At 45.5% G+C, this 13,874-nt stretch overlaps 1 protein-coding gene across 1 annotated transcript; it reads left to right on the forward strand.

Annotated features, from left to right (window-relative positions):
- Positions 1–1,692: 1,692 nt before the first annotated feature.
- LOC123427338 (salutaridine reductase-like) lies at positions 1,693–3,400 on the forward strand. The gene is made up of 5 exons (XM_045111354.1): positions 1,693–1,877; positions 1,949–2,192; positions 2,280–2,342; positions 2,432–2,626; positions 2,719–3,400. Exons 1-5 carry the CDS (start codon positions 1,840–1,842, stop codon positions 3,097–3,099), a joined length of 921 nt encoding a protein of 306 aa, XP_044967289.1. The 5' UTR covers positions 1,693–1,839; the 3' UTR covers positions 3,100–3,400.
- Positions 3,401–13,874: the final 10,474 nt, after the last annotated feature.

A 13,874-nucleotide genomic window follows, 5' to 3' on the forward strand; every position in this document is an offset into this window, starting at 1 on the left:
GTCGAAAAGGTTACGACAATCCAGGAATCGTCGTAAAGTTACGACGATTTTGACCAAAATGTCGTTGCTGTTCATTTCTGACGCTCCGTTTTCGACGCTTGGTTTTTCGTCGTGCGATCATCGTAAATGAAAAACCGTGACAAAGTAGCGATGAAAAAATAGCGTCGTGTACTAGCATATTTCTTGTAGTGTGGGTCGGGGCAGCGGTGGGGGGTCTACTGGGTCGAGGAGGGGCAGCGCGGGCCGCGGTTGGTCGGGGCGGCGGCGTGGTCGAGGCAGCGGCGTGATCGTGCGGCGGGTTAGGTCGCGGGGGTGGTGGGGTGAGAGAGGTGGTGGCTCGGGTGAGAGGATAAGATTTTTTTTACTTGTGTCAATTTTATCCTACTCGCATGTCGCGCGGATTGCTCTTTTTCGTGACATATGTTTCGGGTGCAGCCTGAGGAGAACAACGCCGACACTTCTACTGTCCGTGTGAATCGGCGATAGACAGTCCATCACTAAATACATAATCTACCGACAGAAATTGCGTCGGTGTTTCTTAGAAGTTTTGGCGACAGATAATATGTCATCAGCTTATATAACTCTGATATACTGTGTGTCGGTACAGTTTGGGACAAAAAAATGTGTCGGCGATGCTGACCTATACCAACAGATGCATGTTGCCTTTGTAGTGCCGTGGTGTAGTGACACAGGTGTCGTGGCATCGTCTTAGCCTCGCATTTCTGTTCGAATGCACCCCCGACGCAGGTGGTGTCGCGGCGTCGTGCAGTCTTGGTTTGTCAGGTGTCTTTGGATTGCATCGACGACGTAGTACTTCAACTTGGTTTGCTTGGCGATGCCCATCGACTATGCCGATGGCACACAGGTGTCGTGGCGACGTCTTAGTCTTGCATGGCCTTTAACTGTGCCTTGCGATGATGGTCGTGTGTCGGTGTTGTGCAGTCTTGGTTTGTGAGGTGCCGTTGGATTGCGTGGATGGTTCAGTTTCGTGGTTTGGTCCCGCTGGCCAATGTTGATCTTCTCCTATGATGCTTTTTTTGTGTTTTCCTTCCTTGTTGTCTCTATTATGTGTGTTGTTGGCGTGCTTTTTTTTGTTTATCTCTTCTTCCTTACGTCCCTTGCACTTCTGGTTCACTTCAACCTATCTTACGAGGTTGCAAAGCCTTATAGACAAATTTGAATACAATTCAGATGGAGGGTCTTGCCCTCTCCTCGCGACCTTCAACATTGATTGTGACTCCTGATACTGAAATTTGAGAAAATTGAGACGTCCGGATAAATTCATAGACATTTGCGGATGATTTGCTGGATGACAAAAAATATCAAAATCCTATTGTCTCGACATTTGCGGATGATTTGGCCACTTCGGTTCAACTTGCCCTTATGCCTTTTCTTAACACAATACAGACACAAACGCTCATACATATACATATACATTTATCCTTATAAATGCACACACACATACCCTACCTCTATATAAGCATTTTTAAGAGTCCGAGCCGGTATATTATTTTGAGATTTACGAAGTTACCGTAGACGCCTCGTCATCAATGAAAATATCTTGTTTCACTAAAAGCATATCGTCGAAAATACTGAAATAAATTTAGAAATAATCCAAGCAGCGGAACTTAAATCTGTTAGGCTGGGGATACGTACCAACCATCAACCACTAGTTGGTTTACGCTTCTGTGAATGGTACGTTTGGTAATGCTGACATGCATTGAAGTCTTACGCTCGTGCCGGACCCCAGCACGGCGAAGGGGACCGTGATAACATCACGAATCTGATTGTGGGAACGCCATTCTCCATCTTGTTGTCTGAGCTAGTGGCGCACCACTCATGGAAGGAGCCATCTCCAGCGGCCGGCCAAACACGAGGTTAGTCCACGCATGCCTACCTCTCGATTTCGCCATGTAGCCCCCCTGCTCTGATCGGCTGTGGTTGCCAGGATTGCCGTCGTCACCGGCGGCAACAAGGGGATCGGCTTCGAGGTGTGCCGGCAACTAGGCAGCCATGGGGTCACCGTCGTTCTGACGGCCCGGGACGAGACGAGGGGCGCGGAGGCAGTCGAGAAGCTCAGATCGCTGGGGGTCGCCGACCTCATTTTCCATCAGCTGGACATCACGGACACTTCCAGCATTGCTACACTGGTCGATTTCCTGAAGATCCGTTTCGGCAAACTAGACATTCTGGTGGGTTTTCCCGTCCATTTTAGTGTACTCCAGCTGCTAGCTGCATCAAAGGTTGTACGGAAATAGATGTAGCCTGTTAATTTGCAGGTGAACAATGCCGCAATCGGTGGGGTTGAGTTCCTCCAAGAACTCGATGCCAGCGAGGAAAAGGTAAGGTCACGTCGTGTGAGATGGATTTGTTCTCCAGTTGCTCGGAAATACCGGAATGAACCAAGTTAATCTGTCGATGTGTACAACAGTTTGCTGGCATGGATTCCGATCAGATGCTCGAATGGATGGTGAAGAACGTCCGTGAGCCCATCGACGGTGCAAAGAAAGGCCTGCAGACTAACTACTACGGCACGAAGCACGTAACCGAGGCCCTCCTGCCTCTGCTGCAATCTTCTTCCGATGGAAGAATTGTGACCATCTCCTCCCAGTTTGGCCTGCTGCGGGTAATTGTTCTTATTATCTTCTTTTCAGCGATCATGCTATCCGGATATCAAATCTAACAATAAGGAACTTTGGAACTATATATACTATGCAGCTTATCAGCAACGAGGAGGTGAGGCAGGAGTTCAGTGACATCGACAACCTGACAGAGGAGAGGCTGGACGAGCTGCTGGACAAGTTCCTCGAGGACTTCGAGGCCGACGCGCTGGAGGCGCGCGGGTGGCCCACGGGGTACTCGGCCTACAAGGTTGCCAAGGCTGCCATGAACGCCTACTCGAGGATGCTGGCGAGGAGGCACCCCGCTCTGCGCGTCAACTGCGCGCATCCAGGCTACGTCAGGACAGGACTGACCATGAGCTCGGGTGTCCTGACGCCCGAGGAGGGCGCACGCAACGTGGTGAAGGTGGCGCTGCTGCCGGACGGCGGGCCGACCGGCAAGTACTTCGCCCAGGGCGAGGAGGCATCGTTCGTGTGAGGTGCCTGACGGCTGGCGGTGCGCGCACGGTCCGGTCCGGCCGTCTGCCGATGAGCTAGCCAGCTCTCTCATCACAGTGCCTGCCGTGTTAGGTGTGGTTTGAGACTGAGAATAACGAACGGGATTTGGCATTTGCGTTGATGAATTGGACTATCTGTGGTAGATCGTTACGTGCTCAGAGCCTCAGACCGATTGTAGCGATATTTGTAGCCTCAGAGCAACTCCACCGCCCTCATCCATTTTGAGTGCGCGTATCCGAAACGTCAAATTCAAATAGACGGGTGTACGCTTTTTGTCTGCATGTTGATCTATTTTCAATCTAAATTTAAGTCTTGCGATGACGTGAACAGGGAACAAATCCTCGTAATGCCTGCCTACTCCTCCTCTTGGCCCGCCAGTTGGTAGCACAACCATCACCATTTTCCCTCACTTTTCCAAAAAACTCTTGGGCGCTCGCCATAAATTACACGTCGACCCTCGACGCAGCCCCCGGCCTTGCCTCCTCCGGCTCACCGTCATCGCCTCCGCCAAAGGCAATCCCTGCATAGCCCGCAAGAACCAGACCGCTCGTCATGGACGACATGCCGACCCTCGAAGCCACCGCCGGCCTTGCCTCCCTCGCCTCCTCCGACCTCATCGTTGTCGCCTACGCCAAAGGCAATCCCTGCACGGCCCGCAGGACTGCAGCGCCGCTGCAGAAGAAGTAGTTGACGCCCGAGCAGCGGGTCGTGCAGTCATCCAAGAGGAAGGGTCGGAGGCACACGCAGGACCGCAAGCTCGGAGCTACGGCCTCCGCCGGCCTCTCTATCGCAGCATATCAGGAGGAAACCAATGCTCGAGTGATCGCGGCAACGCGGGAGGCCTTGGTCTACCTAGGGTTAAACCATGTCCATCACGTGCTTCTCTGCACCGACATGGCCACAGCTAGCACGGCCTCGTCGGCATTTCCTTGGGTGGTACTTGTGAGTGTCAAAACTGAATGATCTCGAGTAGGGGGTCCAAACTGTGGATCTTGGATCGATGGGTAACAAGAGACGATGGAGACCATGTTTTACCCAGGTTCGAGCCCTCTTGATGGAGGCAAATTCCTACATATTGCTCTTGTTGTATTGATGAAGTAGTATAGAGTACAGAGTTGATCTACCTCGAGATCGTATGTTGTGGTTTAAACCCTAATGATAACCCTAATGATAATGATCATATGAATATGAGATTGTCTATCAATTAGCTTGGCCTCGGCTTATATAACACACCAGAGGCCTAGGATAACAAGAGTCCTGTTCGGCTACGTCGGTGTAGAGGAGTCCTTGTCTTGATCACCAAGTCTTGTGAAATCTTCCTCGTATATGTCATCGGCTGCCCGAAGTAGCACAAGGGTCCGACCCATAGAGATAGATCGGCAACCCAAGGACCCCTTAGTCCCGGACTCCCTTAGTACTGTCATAGTCGCCGCGTGTGTCTGCTACCGAGTCGATTCCCAGCTTCCATGTCTATCCGTAGACCTCCCGCTTCTCCGGGGAATGCTCGCCAGAGGTGAACATGGTGGCGCTGTCCACCCCCGCGGTCATGGCCATCGACCTCAACGTCACACTCGTGGATCTCCGAAGGGGTGAGAAAACGCCCACGAGATTTGCCAATCGACAAGCTTCCCAATGCCCAAAACCTGTTCGACGGAATTTCGGCCACTAGTGATGACAAGACAGCCAACCGTTTCATCATCGAGAACATCATATTTGAAGGCGGTGTGGCCAGGAGACGCTGCCTCGGCAGGTAGTATGGGCGCGACTGCCTTCGTTCCCGACGAGACCCAAAGCCAAGACGGTCGACCGCCCTTCATGCCCGCCACCTTTGATTAAGTTGGCATGGATGACCCCTTCATGCAAGACAAGGTCGGCACGGGAAGCATCTTCCCGCTCGACCACGAATTCCCGACACACTATGACCTTGAGGAAGAGGATGAAGTGGACATCGACGGGGAGCCTTTGTTCGAGGACGAGCTCGCCAAACAAGCTCGCGCAAACAAGAAGCACAAAAGCAAGCGGACGAAGGCATACATGCAGCCGGAGGACAAACTCCTTTATGAGTGTTGGAGGGACATTGGACAAGACCCCAAGATTGGCACCCAGCAAAAGGCATGTACCTTTAGGCTTCGTGTTCAACGTGAGTACCATGAACGCAAGAAATCGGCGTCGTACCAAATGGAGAGCAAGCGCGGGCGGATGTCTCTTTCAAAGTGATGCAGGGTGATACAACAATAGTGCAATAAATTTTGTGTAGCCCTTGAGAGCATCCAGGCACGTCCTATGAGCGACCTCGACATAAAAGATATGGTATACATGCGCCCCTCTTTGTATCCATTTTTGTTGTGCTTGCATGTTCGTTTTCCATGTGTTTGCATGCTATTCATTTATAGGCATTCCAAGCTTTGAAGGCATTCAAGGCTCAACATGACGGTAAGTCCTTCACCCTCATCCATTGTTGGATGGTCATCAACGGGGAGAAGAATTTTAAGGCGCAATATGTTGCCGCCAAGGTGCGTGGGGGTGGGGGAGGGAGCCGTCGAGGTACATGGGAAGGGCGAGAAGACACAGCCGCCGGAGAAGACCAACTCTAAGGAGGACAAGCGCGATGCAGCCTCGATTGCCTTGCATGCGACTTTGGAGGGCATGATGAGCAGGAAGGACACAAGAAAGGAGAAGCACCGACAAGACAAGGAAGTGGAAATGAATGCCTTCATGAAGATCCGAAGGAGGAGGCTTGAGCTCGATGCGGAGAATCATGCCAAGATGCTCGAGATGGAGGCGGAGAAGCAAGCGAAGATGCTCAAGATCGAGGCCTCCAATGCCAAGACCAAGGCAAAAGAAGTGGTGCTCACTAGCATGATGACGGAGGTTGAGATCATGAAGGTGGAGTTGAGCACTGTGTCGTTGAGGAAGAGGCCATGGTTCAAGAAGATGCAGGCTGACATGCTTAAGTTCGATGACGAGTGATCTATGATAGAGAGCATCATCTTTTTTTGTATGTCGACAAGTGTGCTGGCATGACCACGGCCGAGATGACATGGTCAAACCCCCGCCCCTTTTTGTGTGGTGGCATGTGTGCGTGTCGCTCGCAAATGCGCCCACGTCAATTGTATGGTGTTTTTTAAAGCTAGCATGTTTGCCAGCCGCTAGCATGGCTTTGGCGTGAACTTTGGGCGATGACATGACCGTTGGCAATGGTCTGTGACCATGATCTTTTTTAAAAGTCGATGCGGACATGAAATGGGTATGAAAATTGAACGCATTGTCGATTCAAACAAAAATTAAAAGGCAAATGACGGGCTGGCGGTTGACCCAAACGAACAAAAAACGCACAAAGCGTGCACCCGTTGGTTAGTGGTTGCTCTCAGCCTCGTGATTGTTCTGCATATGTAAGAGCAAGTATAACAAAACCGAGTCAGCGGGTTATAAGAAATAAACTAGAATACTTTTACTTAGTTGAAGGAAAGAAAATAGGAGATATAAGGTATGCTGGCTCTTAGTTAAGAGTCAGCTCTAGCACTTGCTTCTAGGCACTTTGTAAGAGTGAAAGATAGACCATATAATAAAAAAATAGTGCACCCTTCTAATCAACTATTGTACATATTGACTATGAAATGGGTTATAGATGACATGTCAATGTCTTATAACCAACAGCTGACTATACTATTATCCATGGCTCTAAAACGACGCGCCTACTTTGCCGCGTTGGCCTATCTACCTTACTAGTAGAGTGCTCGTGCATTGCCACGGGCTGCATTAGCGACATCTTTTTCACCGTTAAAGTGCTATCCTTTTTTTCTCCCAATTAAAAATGTTATTTGAATTTAAAATTATAACCTTACATGTGGAGAACTTATATAAAAATATCATCTTCTGTTTAAAACCATAGAACCGGAGAATTCTAATAAATTCATGAGAAAGACATGTAGAAAGGAACACACTACTAAGGTACTATGCTTTGCCACGGATCCAAGAAATATATGAATGTCAAACGGACGTGGAGTTTCTCCTCCATAACTCATTTGAGCTCGGTGAACAGTAACATCAAAATAAATTCGAAAAGCGTTCAGAAATTGAATTTTTTCGTGAACAACATTGAGAAAAGTTCCAAGTGCATGCACATATTTGGCGTGAAATAACATTCCTATAAGGTGTGGCAAAAAACAAAATCGATACTCTGAAAATGCGGAAAAAAAATTCATGCCAAATTATTCCACGCCAAAAACATTCATGCACTTAGAGCTTTTGTCAATGTTGTTCACAAAAAAAATTCAGATTTTTTTTGAATTTGTTTGATTTTACTGTTCACCGAGCTCATTTGAGCTTGGGAGCAGAAGGGCACTTTCCAAGTCAAACTATGATAATTTGCTCATACACATCAGGTGTAATTTAGACATAGATATATTGAAGTCCAGCAATAATAATGATGAACACCGATGTTGTCATAGTTTTAATCACAACATATGTTTGGAATATTTGTTGGTTATAGAAAAAACAAACAAATATAACATGGTTGTTATAGCATATTTCTTTGTATGTGGTTTTGGTAATTGATAACAATCCCTATGGACTAATGGTTTTGCCTTAAGTTATATTCGAAGGATTTGTCCATAGGCACTTTTTGAAGTCCATCTCTTGGTTTCAAGGAGTTTATATGATGACCAAGGTGCTACTCAAAGTATTATCCAAAGATTGATCATAAAGACACAAGGTTAATCAAGACTAAGCAAAGAGTAAATCAAGATGATCAACACACAAAGTGTACAAGATGTACCGAGAGGGATCAAGTGATCCCATGGTATGGTAAGCATTGTCCATAACGCTTTGTTGTACTAACCCATGGTCTTCGTGAGAGTAATATGTGGGGTTAGGTGTGTTTCCATGGGTTTGCATCAATAGGAAGATCTTATTCAACCTATGAAGGATGACATCAAGTGGTGATCGTCATCAAGATTGCGGTATGCAAGTTCAAGTGGAGCATCACGAAGAAATCATGCTTGAAGCTTGCCGTCCATTGTGGTGGCAATGGACTTGTGAAGATGTGCTGAAGAGTGGCTCACCCATAGTGAGTATGGGGGAGCAATAAACTGGTATTCATCAAACCAACACAATCAATAAAGGTGGTCCATCTTGAGGAAGCCAAGATCATCGTCATCTAGCTCAAGAGGACTAGGTGCAAGGTATAGGTTTGCCCTTGGCAGGTTTTTCTATTTTAGGATAGATTGCAGTACTGTCAAGGGAGGCTCTCAAAGTGAGTACCTTGATCGTATCGTTCATTGAGAGGTCAAACCATTTTCATCCTTGCATCATATATCTTGGTTCTTGTTTGGTGTTTCTCTTTGTGAGTTTTAGAGCCTATGAGCATCTTCATGACAAACTCGAGTTCATCAAAAACGGAGTCCATATGCATCTTCTATGATGTTTTCGATGTTGGAAGTTTTTGCCGGTTCTTCATTAATAGAGGTCGCTATTTGGATAGCTCTTGTCGTCCTGAATACAACAAGCTTGACTTTGCTCGATTCGAAGCTCGTATGTGAAAGTTATGGCAGTTTCAGTGGCCAGCGGTAGTAGTTTTTACTACCGCTTTCTGGCGGTAGTACTGTCCGGTACTACCGAGTTAGAATTTGCACAACCACAGCCTCAGCGGAGGTAGGCACGGAAGTAATTTTTTTACTTCTGTGGTAGTTGGATCTACCGTGCGGTAGTACCGCTCCTAGCAGCGGTAGTACCGCTTTGCTCGGGCTGAAAGTGGGGGTAACGGTTGGATTCTTACTATATAAAGGGGGTCTTCTTCCCCAATGGTCCTTATCCATTGAGCTCATGTTCTTCCCCCATTGTTGACCTTCTTAGAGCTTGCTAACTCTCAATCCCTCCAATGATTCTTGCTAGTTCTTGAGGGAAAAGAGAGGGAAGATCTAGATCCACATCTTCACCAATCACTTTCTCCTTTATGTGAGGGGAACACCTTGGATCTTCATCTTGGAGTTCTTTCTGAGCTCCTTGTTCTTCCTGTCATATTTCTCCATAGCTTTTGTTGTTGTGTAGGGATTTGAGTGTGAGGGACCTGACCACTTCGTGTGTTCTTGCCATTGCATTAGTTGCATATCGGTTTGAGTTCTCCGCGGTGATACATGGAAGTGAGAAGTTGAGAAGCTTATTACCCTTGGGTACTTGGTATCCCTAGAGATTGTTCTTCGTGGATGCTTTGGCATCCTAGAAGCTTGGTTGTGCCTCGGAGCTCAATCATTGTGGTGTAAAGCTCCGAGCAAACGTCGGGGTCTTCAGTTAAATTGTGGAGATTGCCCCGAGCATTTGTGGTCACCTCGAAGCCATATGCCATTGTGGTGAAGCCTTGTGGTGTTGTTGGGATCCTCCAATTAAGTTGTGGAGATTTCTCCAACCTTGTTTGTACGGGTTTGGTGACCGCCCTCAAGGTTCCTTAGTGGAATTATGACATCTTGCATTGTGTGAGGGCGTGAGGATATTACGGTGGCCTTAGTGGCATCTTGGGGAGCATTGTGCCTCCACACCGCTCCAAACGAAGATTAGCATCCGCAAGGGTGCGAACTTCGGGATACATCGTCGTCTTTGCGTGCCTCGTTTATCTCTTACCCGAACCTTTTAGTTATGCACTTTACTTTGTGATAGCCATATTGTTTCTTGTTATATATCTTGATATCACTTAATTAGTTGTTTATCTTTCTTACCATAAGTTGTTGGTGCACATAGGTGAGCCTAGTTGTTCTAGGTTTTGTGCTTGACAAATTAAACGTTAGTTTTATTCCGTATTTGTTCAAGCCTAAACCTTAATTATTTTAAAGCGCCTATTCACCCCCCTCCCCCCCTCTAGGCGACATCCACTTCCTTTCGATGGTTCTTGTTAAAACTTAGAACTATTTCTTCTAAAGATGGTTCCCTCGGTATGAGAACCAATCTGAAGTTGCGCCTGCGAGTAAACTATGATGACAAGGGGCTTTCAATCAAGGACCATAATTTGGTTGACTGCCCACAAAATTCAAAACTATTCTTTACAACTTTATAAAAAGCTACAATTAATCCAAAGATAATTATGAAGAGAGATTAGTAAGTAAAACCAAGTCATGATTTAAATATTGAAGGGAGAAAATGATTGTTTTTATTCCAAAGATGAATACCCTGGTATAGTAAGAAGCATAGCATTGTGCAAGCACTGATAGCAATACAAAACAACAGTATCCCCTCAATCCCTCGCTATCTCTCTATAGCTCTCTACTACTCTTTTGTATTCCTCTCCCAAGACCACACACGACAACAACAACCGCTCAATCTCTATTCTTCCTCCCAAAATCAGCATCAGATCTCTGTTCTTCCTCTCAAATCAAACATCAATAGCCCATGCACCGCGGACCACGACACCCATCACTCCATCGTGCATACTTTCATCTAGATGCACTACATGCATGCACCACCACCCGCGTCTTTCTAAAATACCTCAACCTCGCTCCACTGCGATCAAGACGCACAAAGAGAGTATTTTGGCCTTTATTAAATAAATTTTGGCAGCCAAAAACCAAGAGCCAAATTAATCATTTCTCCCACCAAATACAAAAACGACACTACTTATTCTAAGTGAAAAGGAGAGGGCTCAATTTCAGCCTAATGCATGTGAACTAATCATAAATAAGCGGCTATTAATTTTTAATGGAAACGAGAACAATGATTTGGCTGACAATACTTCAGATCTAGCAAATATAACATACGACATGCACATCACCAACTAAAAGGGTCAATCATGAGGTAAATATATTATAGAAGAACATAACTACATATGCAAGACAAGAAGAAAAGAAATGCACAACCATGCACCTAAGTCCTAAGGTGGCCTACAATCTCCACGAAGATGCGATCACAATACCAGCACATATGCAGGTGGACAGATGTATGTAGTGCCATAGCTTGAAAATTAAGAGTATACATCAAGATAGACTAACATATTACTTGCGTGGGATTTGCTTCATCCTCAAACCATAACTGGATTGTTACTTTCAAAGGTGAGCTTGTTGTTAAGATGGAACAGAAGAGAAGCTCGGGAAATAGAAAATGCTAAAATGTTGTGTTGTGTTTCGGATGCAAGACCCACCTTGATTCCTTTGCAGCTCTTCCAGTTTTGTGCGACTGTTGTCTCATTTTCAACATAATGATAAAATAAACATATTAATATCTCGTATCGAAAATGAATACTATTATCTATATGAAAAAACTGATTGTGACAATCATAACAAAATGTCCTAAAATGTTCAGAAAGCCATATCGAGTTACTATTCTAAGTTACATATGATGTAAAACCAGCTGCAGATTAACCTTTTCAAGATGTATAGACTGCAACTGGTGCAAAATTATACAAAATATGAGATAAATCTGCTTATTTCCTAACTATTTCTAATCTAACAGGCAATGGGTAAATAATGCCACCATCAGAGATACTACTAAGGCCCTGTTTTGAACCACAACAAATTATGATATTCTGGATTATGAAGATAGATTATATAATCTGGTTTTATAAAAATAATCTAGGTGGACATGTTTGGAGGCCATATTATATAAACTGTAATCCAGATTTTACATTGCATAATGACCTGTCTGTCCTCTGTTTTTTTAAAGAGGAGGGTGGCGGTAGCAGAAATGTAATTATCTCCAACTTACAAGGGTAATGGGTCATTAGCAATCCATACTCTCATTTTAGCTGGGTGGAGTAGATTGTGAGTTTTTAATAATCTGTCCATCTAGTTTTTATAATACGTCATAATCTGTCCTGTTTGGAGATAGAATAGATTATAAAAACTGGATTATATAATCTGAGTGGTTCCAAACAGGGCCTAACTAACAAGATGCAGGGACACATCAATCTGTTCATCACGAGTTGATGTTTTTGATGTAGAAAAGCAGCATCCTCCTTCACATGCGGTCCGTAAATTTGATCCACCGACATTCACCAAAGGGGGTGAGTAAATCTAATCACTGCTGCTGAGAGGGAGGGATGGGAGTTGGATTTGTTCCCTTTTGCAGTGAACCCTAGCCCAGATAGCTCACCTTGGGGATGGCGGCAATGGGCTGGCTATAGCTCGGAGGATGAGGGGCGCTGACGTCGGGGAGGGCGAGGCGGCGGCGCACCACTCCCACTGCCATCGTCCTGCTCTGCTTCTACTTCTCGCTAGGGCCGACGGCGAGCCGCTCTCCTCTTGTTGAGCACCCAAGGGGCATGGAGGGGGAGACGACAGGACGGTGCAAGGGCGACAGGGAGTGAAAGAGGAGCACGTCGTGGAGGCTGGCCTCCCATGCGCCGTCCATCTGGGAGCACGACATCGAGCGGGATCTGTAGCTTCTGCTAGCGCGGCGGTGCCCATGCGCTCGGGCCCTAGTGCCATGAGCTGCGTCCACGGGATGAGGAGGCGGGGATGACGGCGCGAGGGCGACGGGGAGTGGAGCGGTGGCGGCGAACACTAGGGTGGGAGAGGAAGGGGAGAAGATGCGAGAGCACGTCAGCAGTTGCACGAGGACGACGGAGAGAGCAGTGTTGGGCTAGGGATTGGAAGGAGAGAGCGGCGCAAGTGCGGGAGGAAGAGGGGAGGGGCACGAGTGCGGGAGGAGGCGCGTGCTAGGTCACCACAACGGGAGCGGCAAATATTTATACGTCCCTAAATGAAATGTCTAAAATGCCCTCGACGGGGCACAGGTATTACACGCGGTGGCATAAAAAATTGATGGGAGGAGGCTTGGATCAATCGATGGGATGGGGGTACGAACGAACGAAACCATGTGAAGATAACCATTACAAAATAAAATATATGGACTTCCATAAGAGTGATGCATGCGTTAATTTGTTTAAAAAATAGACAAACTTTCCAAGCGTAGATGATTATGACTCAAAATTGGTATATCACTTTAATGACTGAATTGTTTACATAAAATAGACAAACTTTGGAGTCATACATTAATGACTGATTTGTTTATATATTAGCAGGAGATGATATCATTAATTATGTGTGTTAATTAAAATGATTTCTAAAACTTTCTACTACTAATTATTTGCACCCTAAATTAAGTTTGTGACTAATTAATAAATTACATTAATGGCTCGATTTCATAATTAATTTGGCTAAAAAATCATAGTTACTCCCTTCGTTTCAGTTTATAAGTCTGGCACGTGTATCTAGGTCGTCAATTTGACCAACTTAATAAGAGGCATATATTATAAAAAATATATCATTAAAAACTTTAGATATTCTATTTTCTAATGATATCTTTTTTAGTTAAACAATATATTTTATATAAGTCAAATTGACGAGTTAGATACACGTGCATGCCTTATAAACTGTGATGGAGGGAGTATATGGACTTAATTATTTGTTTGTATAATTAATTATATTAATGGCTTGATTTCCAAATCGATTTGGTTTTTTGTTTGCAAATTATATTTGTATTAATGACTGAGTAGCGATGTAATCACCTACGTACTGCTAGTTTATTAGAGCAAGTACAATAGTATAGTCAGCTACTGGCTATAAGCCATTGTCATGTCATCTATAGCTCATTTTATAACCAACATGTACAATAGTTCATTGTAAAAATGTACTACTTTTTTTATTATATAATCCATTTTTCATACTCACAAAAGGCTTAGGAGCACGTGCTAGAGCTGTCTCTTAGCTAAGAGCCCGCTTACCTTCTCTCTCCTCTTTAATTTCTCTAACTAAACAAAAATATATTAATTTA

Source organism: Hordeum vulgare, chromosome 2H (assembly GCF_904849725.1).
Source record: "Hordeum vulgare subsp. vulgare chromosome 2H, MorexV3_pseudomolecules_assembly, whole genome shotgun sequence".
In the NCBI taxonomy this organism is placed as follows: Eukaryota; Viridiplantae; Streptophyta; class Magnoliopsida; order Poales; family Poaceae; genus Hordeum; species Hordeum vulgare.

Bases quoted from the DNA above. Each gene is read 5' to 3' on its own strand.
- LOC123427338 (XM_045111354.1), top strand. From the start codon at position 1,840: ATGGAAGGAGCCATCTCCAGCGGCCGGCCAAACACGAG. The intron at 1,878-1,948 runs GTTAGTCCACGC...TGTGGTTGCCAG, and splicing joins AGCGGCCGGCCAAACACGAG to GATTGCCGTCGTCACCGGCG. The intron at 2,343-2,431 runs GTAAGGTCACGT...TGTGTACAACAG, and splicing joins TCGATGCCAGCGAGGAAAAG to TTTGCTGGCATGGATTCCGA.